General features: G+C 45.5%; 1 protein-coding gene across 4 annotated transcripts in view; it reads left to right on the top strand.

The window, feature by feature from the left end:
* The first annotated feature begins 10,453 nt into the window (after positions 1–10,453).
* DDX6 (DEAD-box helicase 6) overlaps positions 10,454–19,140 on the top strand; it is a 45,152-nt gene continuing 36,465 nt past the window's right edge. The window contains exons 1-2 of one of the 4 annotated variants that reach the window (XM_063672182.1): positions 10,454–10,867; positions 16,286–16,752. In XM_063672182.1, coding sequence (XP_063528252.1) covers positions 16,553–16,752 — 200 coding nt within the window. In that variant the 5' untranslated portion in view covers positions 10,454–10,867; positions 16,286–16,552. Of the gene's footprint in view, positions 10,868–11,236; positions 11,390–11,473; positions 11,633–16,285; positions 16,753–19,140 lie in introns of those variants that run through there. The other 3 variants (XM_054437351.2, XM_054437352.2, XM_054437350.2) reach the window with 3 other exon arrangements.

Raw genomic sequence — 19,140 nt, 5'->3', positions numbered from 1 at the left:
GCGCTGGTAGTCCCAGTTACTCAGGAAGCGGAGGCACAAGAATCGCTTCAACCTGGTAGGCAGAAGCTGCAGCGAGCCAAGATCGCACCACTACACTCCAGCTTAAGCCACAGAACGAGGCCCTGTCTCAAAAACAAAACAAAACAAAAACTCAAAAGCCCCTTCAGTAAGCATTTACTGAGCACCTACTAAATGCCAGGCCATATGTGAGGTGTTGGACACACAAAGAAGAATAAGACATAGACAGACCCAGTTCTTGTGGAAGGGAAACCTACAACCAAATCAACTCTGCTACTTTGCAGTAATAGAAATTTGCACAATGGTGGCACAGATAACTGGGAAGTGATTAACTCTGCTCTTGGGTACTGGAGGGAAGATATCAGGGAATGAGGTTAAGACTAGATTCAGTGGAAGATGGGTCTAGAGGAGAAGGGAAATTGAGGAACATTCAGCACTATGACCTTGATTTTTCCATTAAATATGAGGCAGTCATCTGCCTTGAGTAGGTAATAGGTTAGACAGCTTGAAGGAATGAATGCTGCACATCCCTGGCTGGGTTCCTGATAGGTGACACAGCTGGATTTGAACCTTCAGCATCCAGCATGGTGTCCTGGTCCTGGTCACAGGGTATTTTACACTCATTCACAGATATCACTGAGGGCATATCCTTAAAAAGCTCTTGGACAGGAGCGGTGGCTCATGCCTGTAATCCCAGCCCTTTGAGAGGCCGAGGCGGGCGGATCACGAGGTCAGGAGTTGGAGACCAGCCTGACCAACATGGTGAAACTCCGTCTATACTAAAAATACAAAAATTAGCCAGGCGTGGTGGTGCAAGCCTATAATCCCAGCTACTCAGGAGGCAGAGGCAGGGGAATCACTTGAACCCAGGAGGTGGAGGTTGCAGTGAGCCAAGATCTCACCACTTCACTCCAGCCTGGGCGACAGAGGGAGACTCTGTCTTAAAAAAAAAAAAAAAAAAAAAAAGCTCTAATTTCCCCCAAGTTACTTACTATTATTCACTCAATAGCATTTAATAAGCATTTATTGTGTACCTGGTATGGAATAAATGAATGAATAACGAGTGAATGAACAAAAGAATCAATTGAACAAGTAAAGAATTATAGTTTGTCCTTGGCATTAGAAACAAGATTTAACTTAAAATTTGAGAACTTAATGATCTTAGCTAGCTTCACCTTTCACATCCAGGTTTTGTAGTGGCTCAGACTGCCTATTATAAAAACAGCTATTGCTGATTGGAGCTCGTAATGAGCCAGTCCCTATGCTGAGCATTTTATGTAAACTATTAATATTTATCATTTAAGGCCAGGCGTGGTGGCTCACGCCCATAATCCCAGCATTTTTGGAGGCCGAGGCGGGCGGATCACTTGAGGTCAGGAGTTCAAGACCAGCCTGGCCAACATGGTGAAACCCTGTCTCTACTAAAAAATACAAAAATTAGCCAGGTGTGGTGGTGCACACTTGTAATCCCAGCTACTCTGGAGGCTAAGGCAGGAGAGTCACTTGAACCCGGGTGATGGAGGTTGCAGTGAGCCGAGATTACACCACTGTACTCCAGCCTGGGTGACAGAGTGAGACTCTGTCTCAAAAAAAAAAAAAAAAGAAAAAAAAATATATATATATATTTCATACTTACTCTTCTTACAAACTCGCCAGAGGCAGATGTACCATCCCCATTAAACAGATGAGAAAACAGGCATAGGGAAGTTATTTGTAAATAATTTAGGAATTCAAATCCCAGTCTTAGTATTCCATAGTCAGATCTCTACACTAAGCATATTTTTCATTCTTCCCTTACTTCCAAGAGGCATTATACTCTTGTGTAAAGATTACTTGATCACTTGAATCTGTATCTTTTTAGTTACTGAAAACATTGAGAGGATATATTAGAAGCTCCAACTGTTGCTCGCTAGAACACATATACATGCATCTTCAAACAGGGAATGTGATCCTTTACGCTTGTGCCACTGACTGTGGGCACCTAACCTGATATCTTTGTCATCATTTCTCTCTTTCCTGCAAATTAACCAGCCAATAGATATTGAACATCTCAATATCAACCAATTTACAAGAAAGAACTAGTTCTGCTATCTGGAATTGATAATTATAAGATATGATACATGAGAGCTTCTAATGTGGTAAAAGAAACAATACCACAAAAAGCTCAATAAAGGCAAACAAGCCAGTACATACTTGGGTACTAAACTGTGTAGAGTAGTTGGTAAACAAAGGTCTCAGGAGATATGACACCTGGACCCATCTGAGGGAAGGGAAAGTAAGATTTATTAAGCTTCAAGGCTGGGCATGGTGGCTTGCACCTGTCATCCCAGCATTTTGGGAGGCCAAGGTGGGAGGATTGCTTGAGCCCAGGAGTTTGAGATCAGGCAGAAGTTTGAGGTTAAGGCAGAAGAAACGCTTGAACTCAGGAGGCAGAGGTTGCAGTGAGCCGAGATCACGCCACTGCACTCCAGCCTGGGCAACAGAGCGAGACTCTGTCTCAAAAAATAATAATAATTAATTAATTAAAATAAAATAAAATTTAAAAATTAGCCAGGCATGGTGGTGCCTGCCTGTGGTTCCAGCTACTTGGCAGGTTGGGGTGAGAGGATAGCTTCAGTCCCTGAGATTGAGGCTGCAATGAGCCGTGATTGTGCCACTGCATTCCAGCCTGGGCAACAGAGCAAGACCTTGTCTCAAAAAAAAAAAAAAAAAAGAAAGAAAGAAAGATGAACATGACTTTGTTCCTGTCCTCAGTGAGCTTAGAAATAACACATCTTTACAAATGGGTATGATACAAGACTATAAATCCAGTGATTACATAATTTATTGTCCCAATTGGGATAGTTCTGAGGATAAACAGGAGCACTAATAATAATTACCCTAGAAAATCCCAGTGTGTTCTGAAGAAATCTGATTGTATCACCTTAGCAATGAGCAAGCTCAAAGTCATGGGAGCACAAGGAGCACTGGGATGAATCAGCAAAGCTCAATGGTAGAAGTGGATTCGAGTTGGGCTTGCTGTTGGGGAGGGCATAGGCAATCAACATGTAAACAAAATAATTTCAGATTATTTAATGGGGTACAGAGTGAGGGAGAGGGGCACTACTTTAATATCATCAGGGAAGGCAACTAGGAGGAGGTAACATTTAAGCCGAAACAAACTATGAGAAGAACCAAGAAATTCAAAGAGAAAAATATCACAAGAGCTGTCTTATCCCAGCAATGATCAGAGGGTCAGATCACTCATGGGGTTTGGGGCAAGGAGGTCCCAAGGGCCTCCTACTTATTCTGAAGAGAGATGAGGGATCGAAATGTTATCCAGTAGTTAATGGAGAATTATGAAAGACTCTTCAACAGAATAGTGATCTGACTGGGAAGACTACTCTGGCATTACTGTACAGGATGGGTTAGAGAGGAAAAGAGGTTGAAGCAGGAAGTCCAGGAAATAGTCTAAGCAAAAGAAAAAAACCCTGGGTTGAGACAGTGGCAGTAATCATGGAGAAGCAGAGATGGAAGTGATATCCCAGAGCAAGAATGGCCAAGATTTTGCAACGGATGTCATCTAACATAGCACCTGTCCCTGGGAGCCCTTCAATGAATACTAGTTCTTCCCTCTTCTCTCATTCAACCTGGAACCAGAGTGAGGGAAGATTGTTTTTGTTTGTTGTTTAGAATGGAGAAAAACTTGGGAACAAATCCAGGTTGAGAGGAAGAAGCAACAGAGAGAGAAACATTTAATAATATTAAAAATATAAAGGAAAGGAGGTAACCAATGGAATATTTTATTTTAAAAAAGGATAGATTAGCTTTACATAGGAGGTGTGATGCTCTATCTTCCAAGAAAGGAACAAAATGAAGTTTGTCAGGGAGGGAAGTGGAAAGTTTAGGAAGCTTCTGTGGATTTATGAAGGTGGAAAGTTTATAAAGCTTCTATTTGATTTGAAGGTAAGCTTATGGATAGAAGAAAAGATGTGGAACGCTGTAGTAGGAAATAATTGTCCTTGAAGAACAATTAAGTGGTTCTCATTCCTGGCTGGACATTAGGATCATCCAGGGAGCCTTAACACACAAAAAAATGACGCTGGACCCCAGCCCCAAGGATTCTGATTTAATTCTCCTGGGATGGGGCCCAGGCACTAGTGGTTTCATAAGCGCCTCTGTTGACTCTAATGAGCATCCACAATTGAGAACCAGCAGTAAAGGGTTTGTGGAGCAGCAGAAAGGGCTCAGCTGAGGTTCAGAAGCAAGAATTTATTGTTGAACCAATCAGCCTGGTTACAGGGCTCTCTCCAGCATCAACATTCCTGGAGCAGAGGCTGTGAAATTAGAGTGTGGCACTTGTTTATTAAGGTTGGTAGCGCACAAAGCTGAAGAGCTGAGAGACAATAGAGGCTAGGGAAATAGAACTGAATTGGCCAACCTCAGGCTGTAATCTGATAGAATAAGAAGAGGTTCAGACAAAAGTCAATAAAATAACAATAGCAACACCAACTAATTTTTTGAGTGCCATTTGCCAACTACTAAAATAAGTGATTTATTTCATTCACTTACCCTCATGACACCCTAGGTCCTATTATCCCCATCTTACCCACTTTATTGTTTTATTTTTTGTAGAGACAGAGTTTCTGTCTGTCGCCCAGGCTGGAGTACAGTAGCACAATCATAACTCACTGCAGCCTTGAACTCCTGGGCTCAAGCAATTCTCCTACCTCAGCCTCCTGAATAGCTAGGACAATAGGTGCACGCCACCCTGCCCAGCTTATTTTTTGTAGAGGCGGGATGTCAATATGTTGCCCAGGCTGACCTTGAACTCCTGGCCTCAAGCAATTCTTCTGCCTGGGGCTCCAACGTGCTGAGATTACAGGCCTGACCCATGTGCTGGCCAGTTTTTACCCATTTTATAAATGGGAAAATTGAGGTTCAGAAGTTAAGAAATGGCCAGGCGCGACGGCTCACGCCTGTAATCCTAGCACTTTGGGAAGCCAAGGAGGGTGGATCATTTGAGGTCAGGAGTTTGAGACCAGCTTGGTCAAAATGGTGAAACACCATCTCTACTAAAAATACAAAAATTAGCCAGGTGTGGTGGCACACACCTGTAGTCCCAGCTACTCGGGAGGCTGAGGCAGGAGAATCACTAGAACTTGGGAGGCAGAAGTTGCAGTGAGCTGAGATCACACCACTGCACTCCACCCCAGGCAACAGAGCAAGACTCCGTCTCAAAAAAAAAAAAAAGAGTTGAGAAATGTTTCCATGTTTATGGAGTAATAGTTAATAAGTGGCAGAACTGGGATTATGAACCTAAATCTGTCTGAACCCAGAGCCTGAGCCCTGGTTGCATAGGAACAAAGGAATGGGAAAGATAGGAGGATAGGGGCTTGTGGTAATATATCTAGGATTCTGAATGAGATTTAGATAGACCCAGAGGAAAGGAGATGAGAGGGTTTCTAAGGGAAACAATCAGAGGTGAGGAAATGTAACCTTTCAGGAGACCAGAGCAGCAAATGTATGGGGAGAGGAAGAGTAGGAAATCAGACTGGGTAGGCATACTGGCAGTCTCAGTCGTCTACACAGTGTAGACTAGATGTAGTAAAAGGAAACTGGAAGCCACTGAGGGGGTAGTTTAGGGTGTGGAGATATGATAAAAAGTAGTCTTTAAAATTCATCAGGCAGATGAAGAGCAAGGAGGGTCACTGAGAAGATCTCTGCACTGAAATACTCACTTTTGTCTTCCTTTGTTCCTTCCTTGTCCTGGTAACCACAGATGTTACACAATCCAACCATGGCACTCAGGACAGAAGAGATCGCCCATTCTTTAGCTATAAATTACATTCCCAGGGCCCAAACCTACAATCACAGTTGTATTTTCAAGAATCAATAAAAGTCTCTGCAGATTGACTAGTGGCAGGAAACCAGGGCTGGACACTTATGATTGTTCACACTCCTGTTGCTACCCCTGCACAGAAGGTTGTCAGAAGTAGAATCTTGTCACAGGTTCTTGGGTACGAAGGTGGCAGATTACACAAACCAACATCAGGCAGTTCAACAAGATCGCCATAGTGTGAACCCCCATCAGTGTTATTCCTCGGCAACTGCCCCTGAACTAACTTGGAAAATACCCAAGGAGAACAAGGTATCTTAGATGAGGACGATGTCAGTTCTTTCTTGATCTCAGTAAGTCAAAGTAAATTTTTACCTAAATAGGTGTTTTCCAGATTTCAGTGTTTTCCAGCCACACATATTTTCTTTTGTTTCTTTTTTCTTTTTTTTTTTTTTTTTGAGATGGAGTCTCGTTCTGTTGCCCAGGCTGAAGTGCAGTGGTGTGATCTTGGCTCACTGTGACCTCCGCCTCCTGGGTTCAAGCAATTCTCCTGCCTAAGCCTCCCTAGTAGCTGGGACTACAGGTGCATGCCACCATGCCCGGCTAATTTTTTGTATTTTTAGTAGGGACAGGATTTCACCATGTTAGTCAGGCTGGTCTTGATCTCCTGACCTCGTGATCCGCCTGCCTCAGCCTCCCAAAGTGCTGGGATTACAGGCATGAGCCACTGTGCCCGGCCCAGCCACACATTATTTTCAAATTAATAAATAAGTTAAAATTGCTGGCGTGCAGTCATCTTAGCAAAACTGAAGAGTCAAAATGAATAGCTAGAATTCTCTGGGCGATGACCAGAACATATACTATGCCGAGTCCCGATGTGGCCGAAGGACACCGTGAGCTGAGCCAGCTAGCTAGCTTGGTTGTGGTGTGCTGGGAATGGGGGTTATGTTGTCTGTGAAAGAGAATACAAATTCTGCAAAGTAAACCTGGCAGTTTGGGGAAAATGTGTTTAACTCACCCACTTCCCTCCTCATTTGTACTATTGCTTTCCTACGCTTTTTTTTTTTTTTTTTGAGAGTCTTACTCTGTCACCCAGGTTGGAGTGCAGTGGTGCAATCTCAGCTCACTGCAACCTCTGCCTCCTGGGTTCAAGCAATTCTCCACATCAGCCTCCTGAGTAGCTGGGATTACAGGTGCATGTTGCCACACCCGGCTAATTTTTGTATTTTTAGTACAGACGGGGTTTCACCATGTTGGCCAGGCTGGTCTCGAACTCCTGACCTCACATGATCCGCCCACCTTGGCCTCCCAAAGTGCTGGGATTACAGGTGTGAGCCACCGCGCTGGCCAACTTTCCTACTTTTCAATTTGAGTTTACTCAGGGGTTGGAACATTTATTCCAACAAAATGTGCCTGATGTAATCTCTCAGTGATTAAGCACACCTGCTTAGTATGCATCAACTTCAGCGCAGTATGTGCACCTCTCTGAGGACATCTCTACTAAGCCCTCGGTGACTGATGCTGCTTCACTTTCTTCAGGTGTATAAATTGAAAAGGCAATTTTTACCTGCTATGAAGTCCCAAGAAAACAGGACTTGGCTCCTTGGGCATATTAGCCTTTAGTCTTGTTAGTGACGATCAGATGTTGCTTGAGCATATTTGGAAAATAACTTTGTATGTTGAAATTTTGGAAAATCAAAGTATTATACTGCAAATCAGTTGAAAGAGGGCAAATACCAAACCATAAAGCTTAGCCAGATGTGATATAATCATTTCACTGAAGATATGAGATAGGTAAAACTTTTTTCTTCTAGGTAATGAACACATTTGATTGTAATTTGAGTTAAAGTATTATAGTCCCTTTTAAAAAAATAAGCCCAGAATGTTAAAAGTGTGAACTCCATTTCAGCAAGTTGAAAACATTTGAGTGTTTAAGATATTATCACAGGTCTGCGTATTCCAGGTTCAACTTACTGGGAATTCTGGATTCTAAGTATTTTAAATTGAAGTTAAAGTGAAATCAAGTGTAAATTCATCTGTGAGTTTTTTTTCGTTCTGGTTATTTTTAGGTAAATAAATGAGGTCAGGATGTGAGACTGGCGAATAATATTTGCTGAGATAACCCATTACTGTGATTGAATTCCACGAGGAAATTGAAGAGGGGTGATGATGCAAAGGTGATTACAGACAACATGAAAACGGCTAATACATGTTGGGAAACTTTTTTTTCTTTGAGACGGAGTTTTGCTCTTGTTGTCCAGGCTGGAGTGCAACGGCACGATCTTGGCTCACTGCAGCCTCCGCCTCCCCGGGTTCAAGGGATTCTCCTGCCTCAGCCTCCCAAGTAGCTGGGATTACAGGCACCTGCCACCATGCCCAACTATTTTTTTTTCTTTTTTTTTTTTTTAGTAGAGACGGGGTTTCACCATGTTGGCTAGGCTGGTCTCGAACTCCTGACCTCAGTTGACCCACCCGCTTCGGCCTCCCAAAATGCTGGGATTACAGGTGTGAGCCACCATGCCCAGCCCAAGTGGGAAACTCTTTACCACAATTAATAGGTGAGTTCATTAGGGATGATAGCACACCCTTCAGAAGCCATATTTACTACAGATCACCCACAACTATTACACTCAATACTAACTAAAAGGCCAGAGGATTGGATTCATATAACTTTTTTTAAAAGTACACATATATTTTATAAATATAAGGATATTATTTGCACTAGCAGACAATTTATCTGTATTCCTAAATGATTCTTGCAAATCTGTTTTAACTAGGAAGAAAACAATGTATTGAGATAGTTGGACTAGACCTATCAACCACTAACACTAAACTTGGAAGAAAAGATCCAAGAGTTCATAGCTTAATTCTAAACCATCTATGCTTCTCACTTGAAAACAGAGAAGGGCTGATGTAAATGAGTTGTGAGGGTATCTGACTACCTTAAAAGCAGAATATTTGAAGGTTTTTGCCCTGGAAGGATTCCTAGGTGAGAAGTGGGCACCTATTTCATATTCTACTTTTGGTTGCCTCCTTGCTTTTGTTTTGTGACCTCAACCAGACTCCTTGTGTAGGTTACAATTTATTTGTGGATGTGAACCCGGGCTCCTTTTGTAGGTTATAGTTTGTGGGTGTGAACCCCCTTCCTTTGCCTGGTTCAATTTCTTCAGTGGTTTGGGAAAGAGACCCCTCCAAGCAGTGGCCTGTTTTAAATCCGTAGGCGTCTCTTCCTACCACTCACTTCTTGGCCCAACCCCCCTTCACATTCCTCTGCTTGGGAAGATATTGGGGCAAAAAAGGCCTCATATATTTTTTATTAAGAAACCATTTTCTCTCTAGGATGGGCACAAGGTGCAGGGCTATTTCCTTACATTAGTAGGTATTTTAAAACCTGGGCAGGAGACGCCATGCTGTAAATTTAAAATTTAAAAAAAAATTAAGACGGACCTTATTTTTAACCTTAAGAATAGTCTTCACTATTCTCCACCACCTTCCCACCGTCTGTGTAGAAATAACGACCACCAAATGAGAACACGCTATTTACTCAGAGCTGGCAAGAGTCAGCCGCGACCCATCACTTGGTTTAGTAGACTCATAGGCAGGCAGGGGAGTGGAAAAGCTTTACATATACTGAAAAAACGGAGAAACTTCAGGTTGGCTCTGATTGGACGCTGTTGGCACCGGGAAGTTGGAGGAGGGCTAACTAGAAGCAGGGCTTCTTACGTGATTGGTGTGAGGAGCACATTTGGCTTTCTCTGATTGGCCCAGAGCTGGAAGCAGGGGCAAGAAATAGGGAAGCTGCTGGTTAAATATCAAGTCCTGACCCTTCTGGGACAATTACTGAAGAGGTTATGGGTAGGAAGTCATGGGTAGGTTTGGCCATTCTTTGTATATTCAGTCTCAACTGGGTGAGACTCAGATTTTGTTTCTCTTGACCTAGTTAGCTTTTAGCTCCAAAGTTTTGTTTAACTTGGAAGAAGACAGCAGTTCTATTATTTCTGTCAAGGATAAACAGACATTGGGATCTGAAAAGTAATTATGGGAACATACATAAATATCTTTATAGTGAGGGTTAGGCAGGAGAGTCACCCTCTGCCTTAAGTTTCTCCATTTCCTTACTGAATTCCTGTTTCTATTATAACTGACGCTTCACTAGCTTCCCTCCCTTTAGTGGAGGGGTCGGGCCTCCTCCGCCCCCACTTTCTTGAGTCTTGCCCTTCGAGGGCAGAAGACGGTTGCGCCCTACCAACTCACCTTACAGTCCAGCTTCTCCCCCCACCACCCCGGTGCGCGCTCTCGGTTTGCTACTCTCTCCACCAGGCCTCCGCGCTCCCCCTGCGCAACGCCCCCAGCTCCGTGCTCTCCGCAGTAATCCCCCTCAGTCGCACTCTCACAGCCCGGCCCCTGCCCCCGCCTCACCCCGAGTTGTGCCTTCACCTCCCGGTTCCTCCCTGACAGGTCCCCCAAGATACGCCCTCACAGTCCGGTCCCCCGCCGTCCTCTCCCAGCGCACGCTCAAGTCCGGTGCCTTCCCCCCGCAGACGCCCGAGGCGCACCCTCAAGCTCGGTGCCTCTGCCCCCCGCAAGGGCGCCCTCAAGCCTGGTACCTTTCACATGAGAGCCCCTCGGGCGCACCCTCAAGCTCGGTGTACCCCCCATACCACCCGCAGGCGCGCCCTCATGCCCGGAGCCTTCCCCGCCCAGGCGCACCCTCAAACCCGGTGCCTTCCCCCACAACCAGCCCCTCCAGGCGCACCCTCAAGCCCGGAGCCTACCCCCCGCCAGGCGCGCCCTACAGGCCCGCCCCGCCCCACCGCGCAGCGCTCCCCGCGCGCTCTCTGGAGTCCTCCCTCCTGCCTGGTGCGCCCTCCGGGCCCGGTCGGCCCCCCTTCCGGCCCCCACACTCAGACGCGCGCCCGGCGTCTCCGGGCCGCTAGTTCCGCGCTTTCCTGGATGGAGGCGCGCCCCGAGAGGCTCGGACGCGGCCCCTTAGGCCCGGCATCGGCCTCCCCGGTCAGCAGGAGAAGTCAGGTCAGCTTCCTGTCCCCGTGCAGCTGCCCGGGGGCCAGTTTTCAAAACATATCCTTAGTCATGTAATAAAGAGATGTTCCTCTGGTCTCAACTCCCGATTTTTACTTTGGAGGGGCGAAGGCAGGGCTACCCTTGCCAGCCACCATTTCCCAATCACGTCGCGGCTGTGGAAAAGCAGCCGTCCTGTCCCTTCAGAAAGGAACTCGTATTTCCCCCTCAAACTTTTCTCGTCGGTGTGAGAGAAGGGCCCTCCATTTTCTCCTCAGGAGGCTTTCGCGCCCCGGCTTCCTCTCACCACCAGGCCGGGAAGGCAGTGACGCCGCGGCCAATGCAGCCGCGGCGGCCGAGGTTTCGCCATCTTGAGTGGAGGAGGAGCCGCGGTCGCCGCCATGCGGAGAGGCAGGGAAAGAGGGAGGAGGCGGCGGGCGGGCGAACGGGCGAGCGAGGGAGGGGGCAGAGGAGCCGAGTTAGCTCAGCCAGGCGGCGACTTTGGCGGCGCCACGAGAGCGGGCAGCGGAGGAGGTAGGGCTGGACGGCCGGGGTAGCCGGCTGCGCGGGCGGATGGGCTGCGCGCCCCTCGGAGCGGGGCGGGGGCGGGGGCGAGAGGAGGCCGTAACGAGAGGGCCGGGTGGGGGCGGGCGGAGGTTTCCGAGGAGGAAGGAGCGTCCGCCATTTTGGGAGCTTCGAGTCAACAATAAAGGACCGAGGGTGCCGAGCGGGAGTGGCCTCGTTGGTAGGACACGGGCCCGAGCCGCGAGGCTTGGGGTGAGGTGGTGGGGTCGAGGTCAGCGGTGCTGTGGGGGCTGCGGGGAGCCCCCCGGGCCGGCTCTGGGGGACTCTCGGGCAGAGGCCTAAGGCCTGGCCGGGCCTGGGGAGGAAGGCGGGCGGCAGCTGTGTGGGGTGGGGGCGCCTGAGAGGAGGCGAATATAGGAATGTGGTGCGCGGCAGGGTCGGCAGGAGGAACAGGCTAAGTACTCAGAGGAGGTTTATCGAAGATGAGGGAATATCAGGCCGAAGGGGGCGGCAAGGACTCAGGGGGATGATGGTGGAGGTTATAGGGTACGAGGCGGCCCTATAGGGGGCGGCAGGGACATGCTGTATTGGAGGGCTCGGTTTAGAAGCAAATCGGCCGCTGCTTGATTGCAGTAGGCCTTGCAGGTCAATAACAAGAGGGTGTTTATGGAGCCCCCGACTCTTGGAGGAAAGGAGGGGGATTTCTGGGTTAGGGGGTCCCTTTGGGGCCTCATTGGGGGAGTCCCTATTGTTTGCTACTGGTGGAGCTGGTTGCCGGCTCATATTGCGCAGATAGGATTGCAGAGCCCCAACCTTTTGTGTTTATGGTCAGAGGGAGCTGACTTGCAGTGTGTGTGTTTGGGGCGTGGGGTGTGGGGCGGGGTGGGGGTGGGGCAAGAAATTTCCCTTCAGTTACGGGGTTCCAGTCATTGACTTGTCTCTTTCCCGTATCTCTCTCTTTTCTCTTCCACAGCCCCCCTTTCCCTTCAGAATAAAACCCAGTCACTCCAACTTGCAGGCAAAGCTTAGAAAAACTGCGTTGCATTTGCAAACAAAAGCTCTTGTTGGCGATGACGATACTGTTTTGGGTGTGAAACTGTCAATTGCTAACTACGATCTGTGAAGTGCTGTAATTAACTCCGCTAGGGGCTCCTCCCAACTAGTCTACGTTTCTTGTTTTTTTGTTTTTTGTTTTTTTTGAAAATGTAGAAAGATAACTTGGAAATCTAAATTGGAAAGGGGTAGGAGGAATATTTCCTTCTCTGAGAAAAAGCTGCAGTGCAGGTTTCAGTTTAAGAAGGGAGCAGTTAGCACATAGTCTCATTTCGGATTTAAGGATATAGGAGGTCTTACTGTGCATGATGGACAGTAATGATGATATCGTTCGGTCTTTAGAGGTTGCCCTTTTCATCCTCTTAGTGCAAACAGCTAAGTCTGTGTGAACTGCGTGATATCGCTGATCATAATATAAAACCGTCAATACAGGAAAGTAGCTGTTAACCATATCTGCTTAAGAGGTCAGTTAGAGTCAGAAGTAAACAACTTTGTGTATGTGATAATCAGGATTTGCTTGTGAGCAACTTGTTCATTTTTTTTTTGAGGAAGGCATAATCAAGGAGCATTTTCTCATAAATGTTGAGATCTGTTGACTTTAAAATTTTGAGTTTCACATGTCTTGGTGTATGGCAGAAGGAATCAGCACTCGTAAGCTAGTGTATTTTATGTAAGAAATGTAACGGGATTGATGGGAGCGATGGCTCACGCCTGTAATCCCAGCACTTTGGGAGGCCAGGGCAGGCGGATCAACTGAGGTCAGGAGTTCGATACTAGCCTGACCAACATGGCAAAACCCCGTCTCTACTAAAAATAGAAAAAATTTAGCTGCGCGTGGTGGCGGGCGCCTGTAATCCCAGCTACTCGGGAGGCTGAGACAGGAGAATCGCTTGAACGCAGGAGGCGGCAGTTGCAGTGAGCCAAGATTGTGCCACTGCACTCCAACCTGGGCGACAGAGCGAGACTCCGCCTCAAAAAAAAAAAAAAAAAAGTGTAACGGGGTTAAATCAAAAGCCCACAGAGTAGGGCTTTGTTTTCGTGTCTTTGTATGTTTTTATTAACTACAATTAAAAGTAAGATTTCAGCCGGGCACGGTGGCTCTCGCCTGTAATCCTAGCACTTCAGGCGGCTAAGGCGGGCAGATGATTTGAGGTCAGGAGTCCAAGACCAGCCTGGCCAACTTGATAACACCCCGTCTCTACTGAAAAATACAAAAATTAGCCAGACCTGCAATCCCACCCAGCTACTTGGGAGGCTAAGGCATGAGGATCGCTTGAACCCGCGTGGTGGAGGTTGCAGTGAGCTGAGATCGGGCCACTGCGCTCCACTCTGGGCAACAGAGTGAGACTCTGTCTCAAAAATAATAGGCCGGGCGTGGTGGCTCACGCCTGTAATCTCAGCACTTTGGAAGGCCGAGGCGGGCGGATCACGAGGTCAGGAGATCGAGACCATCCTGGCTAACACGGTGAAACTCCGTCTCTACTAAAAATACAAAAAATTAGCCGGGCGTGGTGGCAAGCACCTGTACTCCCAGCTACTTGGGAGGATGAGGCAGGAGAATGGCGTCAACCCGGGAGGCAGAGCTTGCAGTGAGCTGAGATCGCGCCACTGCACTCCAGCCTGGGCGACAGAGTGAGACTCCGTATCAAAAAAATAAAACATAAATAAATAAATAATAATAATAATAAATAAAAGTGGCCGGGCGCAGTGGCTCACGCCTGTAATCCCAGCACTTTGGGAGGCCAAGGCGGGCGGATCACCTGAGCTCAGTTGTTCAAGACCAGCCTGGCCAACATGTCGAAACCCCGTCGTTACTAAAAATAGAAAAATTAGCTGGGCATCGAGGCGCATGCCCGTAATCCCAGCTACTTAGGAGGCTGAGGCAGGAGAATCACTTGAACCCGGGAGGTGGAGGTTGCAGTGAGCTGAGAGCGCACCATTGCACTCCAGCCCGGGCAACAGTGCAAGAAAGACTCTGTCTCAAAAAATACAATAAAAAATAAAAATAAGATTTGTATTTACGGGATAATTTTAAAATGAGATTGACTAGTTTTGTGGGTTTTTTTTTTTTTTTAAACAGAGTTTTGCTTTTGTTGCCCAGGCTGGAGTACAATGGCGTGATCTGGGCTCATTGCAGCCTCCACCTCCTGGGTTCAAGTGATTCTTCTGCCTCAGCCTCCTAAGTAGCTGAGATTACAGGGCCACCACGCCCAGTTAATTTTTGTATTTCAGTGGAACAGAGTTTCACCATGTTGGTCAGGTGGTCTTGAACTCCTGACCTCAGGTGATCCACCAGCCTTGGCCTCCCAAAGTGTTGGGATTACAGGCTTGAGCTACCGTGCCCGTCCTACCGGTTCTCTTTTTTTTTTTTTTTTAAGTATTAATTAGCTTTACTACTCTGGGTTTCTTGGGAAGTTTTCTTAAAATTACTAGTGTGTTTAGTCTTCCACAGGTTTTTTTTTTAAAGAGGAATTTTCCTGTTTTTTTAATTCTATTTAAAATTAGAAGTTATTAGCTAAGTTTGTTATAAATAAAATTATTAGAGTCATCTTGTTTTTGTCAATTTCAAAATAAAAAATCATTTATACAAAATTTGTGTATATCATCTGTCCTTGGGATCATTACTTGCTGGATACCTTGTGGCAGAAATACACTATTCTCTTGACTGCTTCATTTATTGTTTTAAAGGACAAAAAGGAAAAAAGAAAATACATTTTTCTTCATGAAGTATTTTGTTGTTTTTTGAGACAAGGTCTCTGTCGCCTGGCTCACTGCAGCCTCCATCTGCCAGGTTCAAGCGATTCTCGTGCTTCAGCCTCCCAAGTAGCTGGGACTCCATTACAGGTGTGCACCACCACGCCCGGCTGAATTTTTTTTTTTTTCTTGTTTGTTTGTTTTTGTTTTAGAGATGGAGTCTGGCTCTGTCGCTCAGGCTGGAGTGCAGTGGCATAATCTTGGCTCACTGCAACCTCCATCTCCTGGGTTCAAGCAGTTCTCTGCCTCAGCCTCCCAAGTAGCTGGGATTACAGGAGCCCACCACCACGCCTGGCTAATTTTTGTATTTTCAGTAGACAGGGTTTTACCATCTTGGCCAGGCTGATCCTGAGCTCCTGACCTCATGATCCACCCTCCTCGGCCTCCCAAAGTGCTGGGATTACAGGCATGAGCCAACGCACCTGGCCTAAATTTTGTATTTTTAGTATAGATGGGGTTTCGCTATGTTGTCCAGGCTGGTCTCTAACTCCTTGACCTCAAGTGATCGCCCGCATTGGCCTCTCAAAGTGCTGCGATTACAGGCCTGAGCCACCAACACCCAGCCCATAAAGTTTAATAGTTGAAATTCATAAGGGCACAAAAGTGTTTTTTTCTGGAAGTGTGAAGTTCAGGTCAAAAGCTCACTTAAATCTATAAGGACTCTCGGTTGCTATTAGAAGTAGAAGAAAATTAATGAATTGTCTTGTTTAAATTGTGTGATACTTCAGTGAGTTGTAATGCAATTAAGCATATGAATCACTGACTTTTAGAGATGTCAGAGACTTAGAGAATTCATGGGGAGGAAACTGAAGAGAAGAGATTATCATTGACAAGTAGTGCTAATTTACTAGTCTCTTTCTATGTAATCTTCTCTGAATTGCTTTGAATTAACAATTTTAAATGTTTGAGATTGGCCTCATTGTGTTTTTGAGATAGTTCAAAGTTGTGTCTTTCCTAGCTTGGCTTGTGATTTGGTGTAAGTGTAGCCGTATTATTAATTCTTTAATATAAAAGATGAGAGTTCTTTTAAAGGGGTTCTTTTAAAAATGAAAGTTTTTCTGTTGTGTTTGCTAATTTAATTTTGTTTGTTTTTTTCAGATTGACGTGAGTGAATTCAGATATAACTCAAGCTTGTTAGAGGGCTTTTTAAAAATAAAAAGTTGATTCCGTGCAAGAGAGCAAGTTACTGCTGCTTACCGTTCAGAGACTTACAGGTGCTTGCCTGCATTGCAATAAAGGACTCATTTATTGAGCAAGACTTATATTTATCTCTTCATTTTGGAGAGCCTAATAAACTGTTATTACAGTTTCTCTACTGACTTTCAAAAGTTTTGAAGTTTGAAAGACCTTTGCAATTAAAACAGCATGAGCACGGCCAGAACAGAGAACCCTGTTATAATGGGTCTGTCCAGTCAAAATGGTCAGCTGAGAGGCCCTGTGAAACCCACTGGTGGCCCTGGAGGAGGGGGCACACAGACACAGCAACAGATGAACCAGCTGAAAAACACCAACACAATCAATAATGGCACTCAGCAGCAAGCACAGAGTATGACCACCACTATTAAGTAAGTGTTAGAGTAAATAATAAACACTCGTGGGGAACCAAGATTTTTGTTACTTTGGTGTTGACAATTAATCCTTATGCCTTAATTTAACCATTTTGATTCCAAATAGAGGACAGATGACTTCGTTTTATGGCCAGTAGGTATTTGCAATAGAATAATGTATTTCTGCCATAATTTGTTCAGCAAGTAGTCATCCTAAGGTCAGATGATACACACAAATTTTGTATAAATGGTTTTTGGAAACATTTCTGGCTTTCATAATTAGTGTAAAAGTTATTAGCTTAGTTTGTTATAAATGAATAAAATTGTTAGTCATCTTGTTTTTGTCAGTATAGTTTTTTTAGTGTTGTTATGACTGCACCTTACCCTAGTTAAACAGCAGATAAAGCCAACTTTACGTATTAAATTTAAAGACTCAGTCTGAGTCTTTAGAGTCTTTAAAGACTTGCCCCACCTTCTGAACTCCAAGCATTATTCACTCAGAAAATTTTCTCATAACTTTTTTTAGCTTGTGGAACTTAGCTTTTTTACTTAAAAAAAATGTAGGCTGGTTGAGGTGACTCACGCCTATAATCCCTGTACTTTGGGGAGGCCAATGTGGGAGGATCACTTGAGTCCAAGAGTTTGAGACCAGTCTAGGCAACATAATGAGACTCTGTCTCTACCCCAAAAAAAAATTTTTTTAATTTTTTTCCTTCTTTTACATATAAAAAGGGAACTAAGAATTTTGAACTCACAGAACACAGTCCTGAACAGTCTCAGAAACCTTTTGTTAACCTTCAAATTGAAGAGCCTCCTCTTACTAGAGGATATTTTTTCTTTTAAAGCTGAAAGTATGTAGGCTATTTGTTACTTTTAAGTGCATACTTTAAATTACAGTATTTGAATGGTAACCATCACTTTAAAGATTCAGTTACAGGAAATTAACATTTAAGATTCTTGACTCCAATTGATGTTTGGCTTTTGTTAAGAACTTGCCATATAGGGCCAGGTGCGGTGGCACACGCCTGTAATCCAAGCACATTGGGAGGCCAAGGCAGGCGGATCACCTGAGGTCGGGAGTTCGAGACCAGCCTGACAAACATGGAGAAACCCTGTCTCTACTAAAAGTACAAAATTAGCTGGGCATGGTGGCACATGCCTATAGTGCTACTCGGGAGGCTGAGGCAGGAGAATCACTTGAACCCGGGAGGCGGAGGTTGCAGTGAGCCGAGATTGCACCATTGCACTCCAGCTTGGGCAACAGGAGCGAAACTCCATCTCAAAAAAAAAAGGGCCAGGTGCGGTAGCTCACGCCTGTAATCCCAGCACTTCGGGAGGCTGAGGCAGGTAGATCACGAGGTCAAGAGTTCGAGGCCAGCCTGACCAACATGGTGAAACCCTGTCTTTACTAAAAATACAAAAATTAGCTGGGCGTGATGGCACGTGCCTGTAATCCCAGCTACTCAGGAGGCTGAGGCAGGAGAATCACTTGAACGTGGGAAATGGAGGTTGCAGAGAGCCAAGATCGTGTCACTGCACTCCAGCCTGGGCAACAGAGAAATACACCGTCTCAAAAAAAAAACAAAAAAACTTGCCATATAAAATAATTTAACCGTAGGAATCTTTATAAGATGTTGACGCTGGGTTACTGAACTGGGGTATATGTTTTATTACAACCTAGATCTTTTCACTTCCTACAGAAAAATAACTTACACAAGCTACCAGACTGTCATATAGTTACCATATGTGGTTCACTAGGACCTCTAAGAACTAATTTTCAGCAGAATCGGTTAGGTCATTGGGAGAATTGGTATTAGTGTATATTCTGTTATTTTTAAGGTGAATGCTTTAATTGGTGTAGAAATGAATACCACTTCAGTTGTAGTTTGTCTTGGCAGAATGTAAGTAGGTTAGCGAAATTTAGACTATTTTTAATTTTTTTTATAACTTTTTTTTTTTTTTTTTGAGACAGGGTCTCACTTTGTTGCCTAGGCTGCAGTATGGTGGCATGATCATGGCTCACTGCAGCCTCAACTTCCCAGGCTCAAGTGATCCTCCTGCCTCAGCCCTACAAATAGTGGGGACTACTGGCATGCGCCAGTAGCAGCGGGGTTTTGTCATGTTGCCCAGGCTGGTCTGGAACTCCTGAGCTCAAGTGATCTGCCCACCTCGACCTCTCACAGTGCTGGGATTACACATGTGAGCCACTGCGCCCAGCCTATTTTTAATTTTTTGTTTTTGTTTTTGTTTTTGAGATGGACTCTCACTCACTCTGTTGCCCAGGCTGGAGTGCAATGGTGTGATCTCGACTCACTGCAACCTCCACCTCCTGGGTTCGAGCCATTCTCCTGCCTCTGCCTCCCAAGTAGCTGGGATTACAGGTGTCCACCATCACGTCTGGCTAAT

The sequence above is a fragment of the Pongo pygmaeus genome, chromosome 9, assembly GCF_028885625.2.
Source record: "Pongo pygmaeus isolate AG05252 chromosome 9, NHGRI_mPonPyg2-v2.0_pri, whole genome shotgun sequence".
Lineage (NCBI taxonomy): Eukaryota > Metazoa > Chordata > Mammalia > Primates > Hominidae > Pongo > Pongo pygmaeus.
The sequence above is the reverse complement of the archived record's forward strand: the minus strand, read 5'-3'. Positions and strand labels throughout refer to the sequence as shown.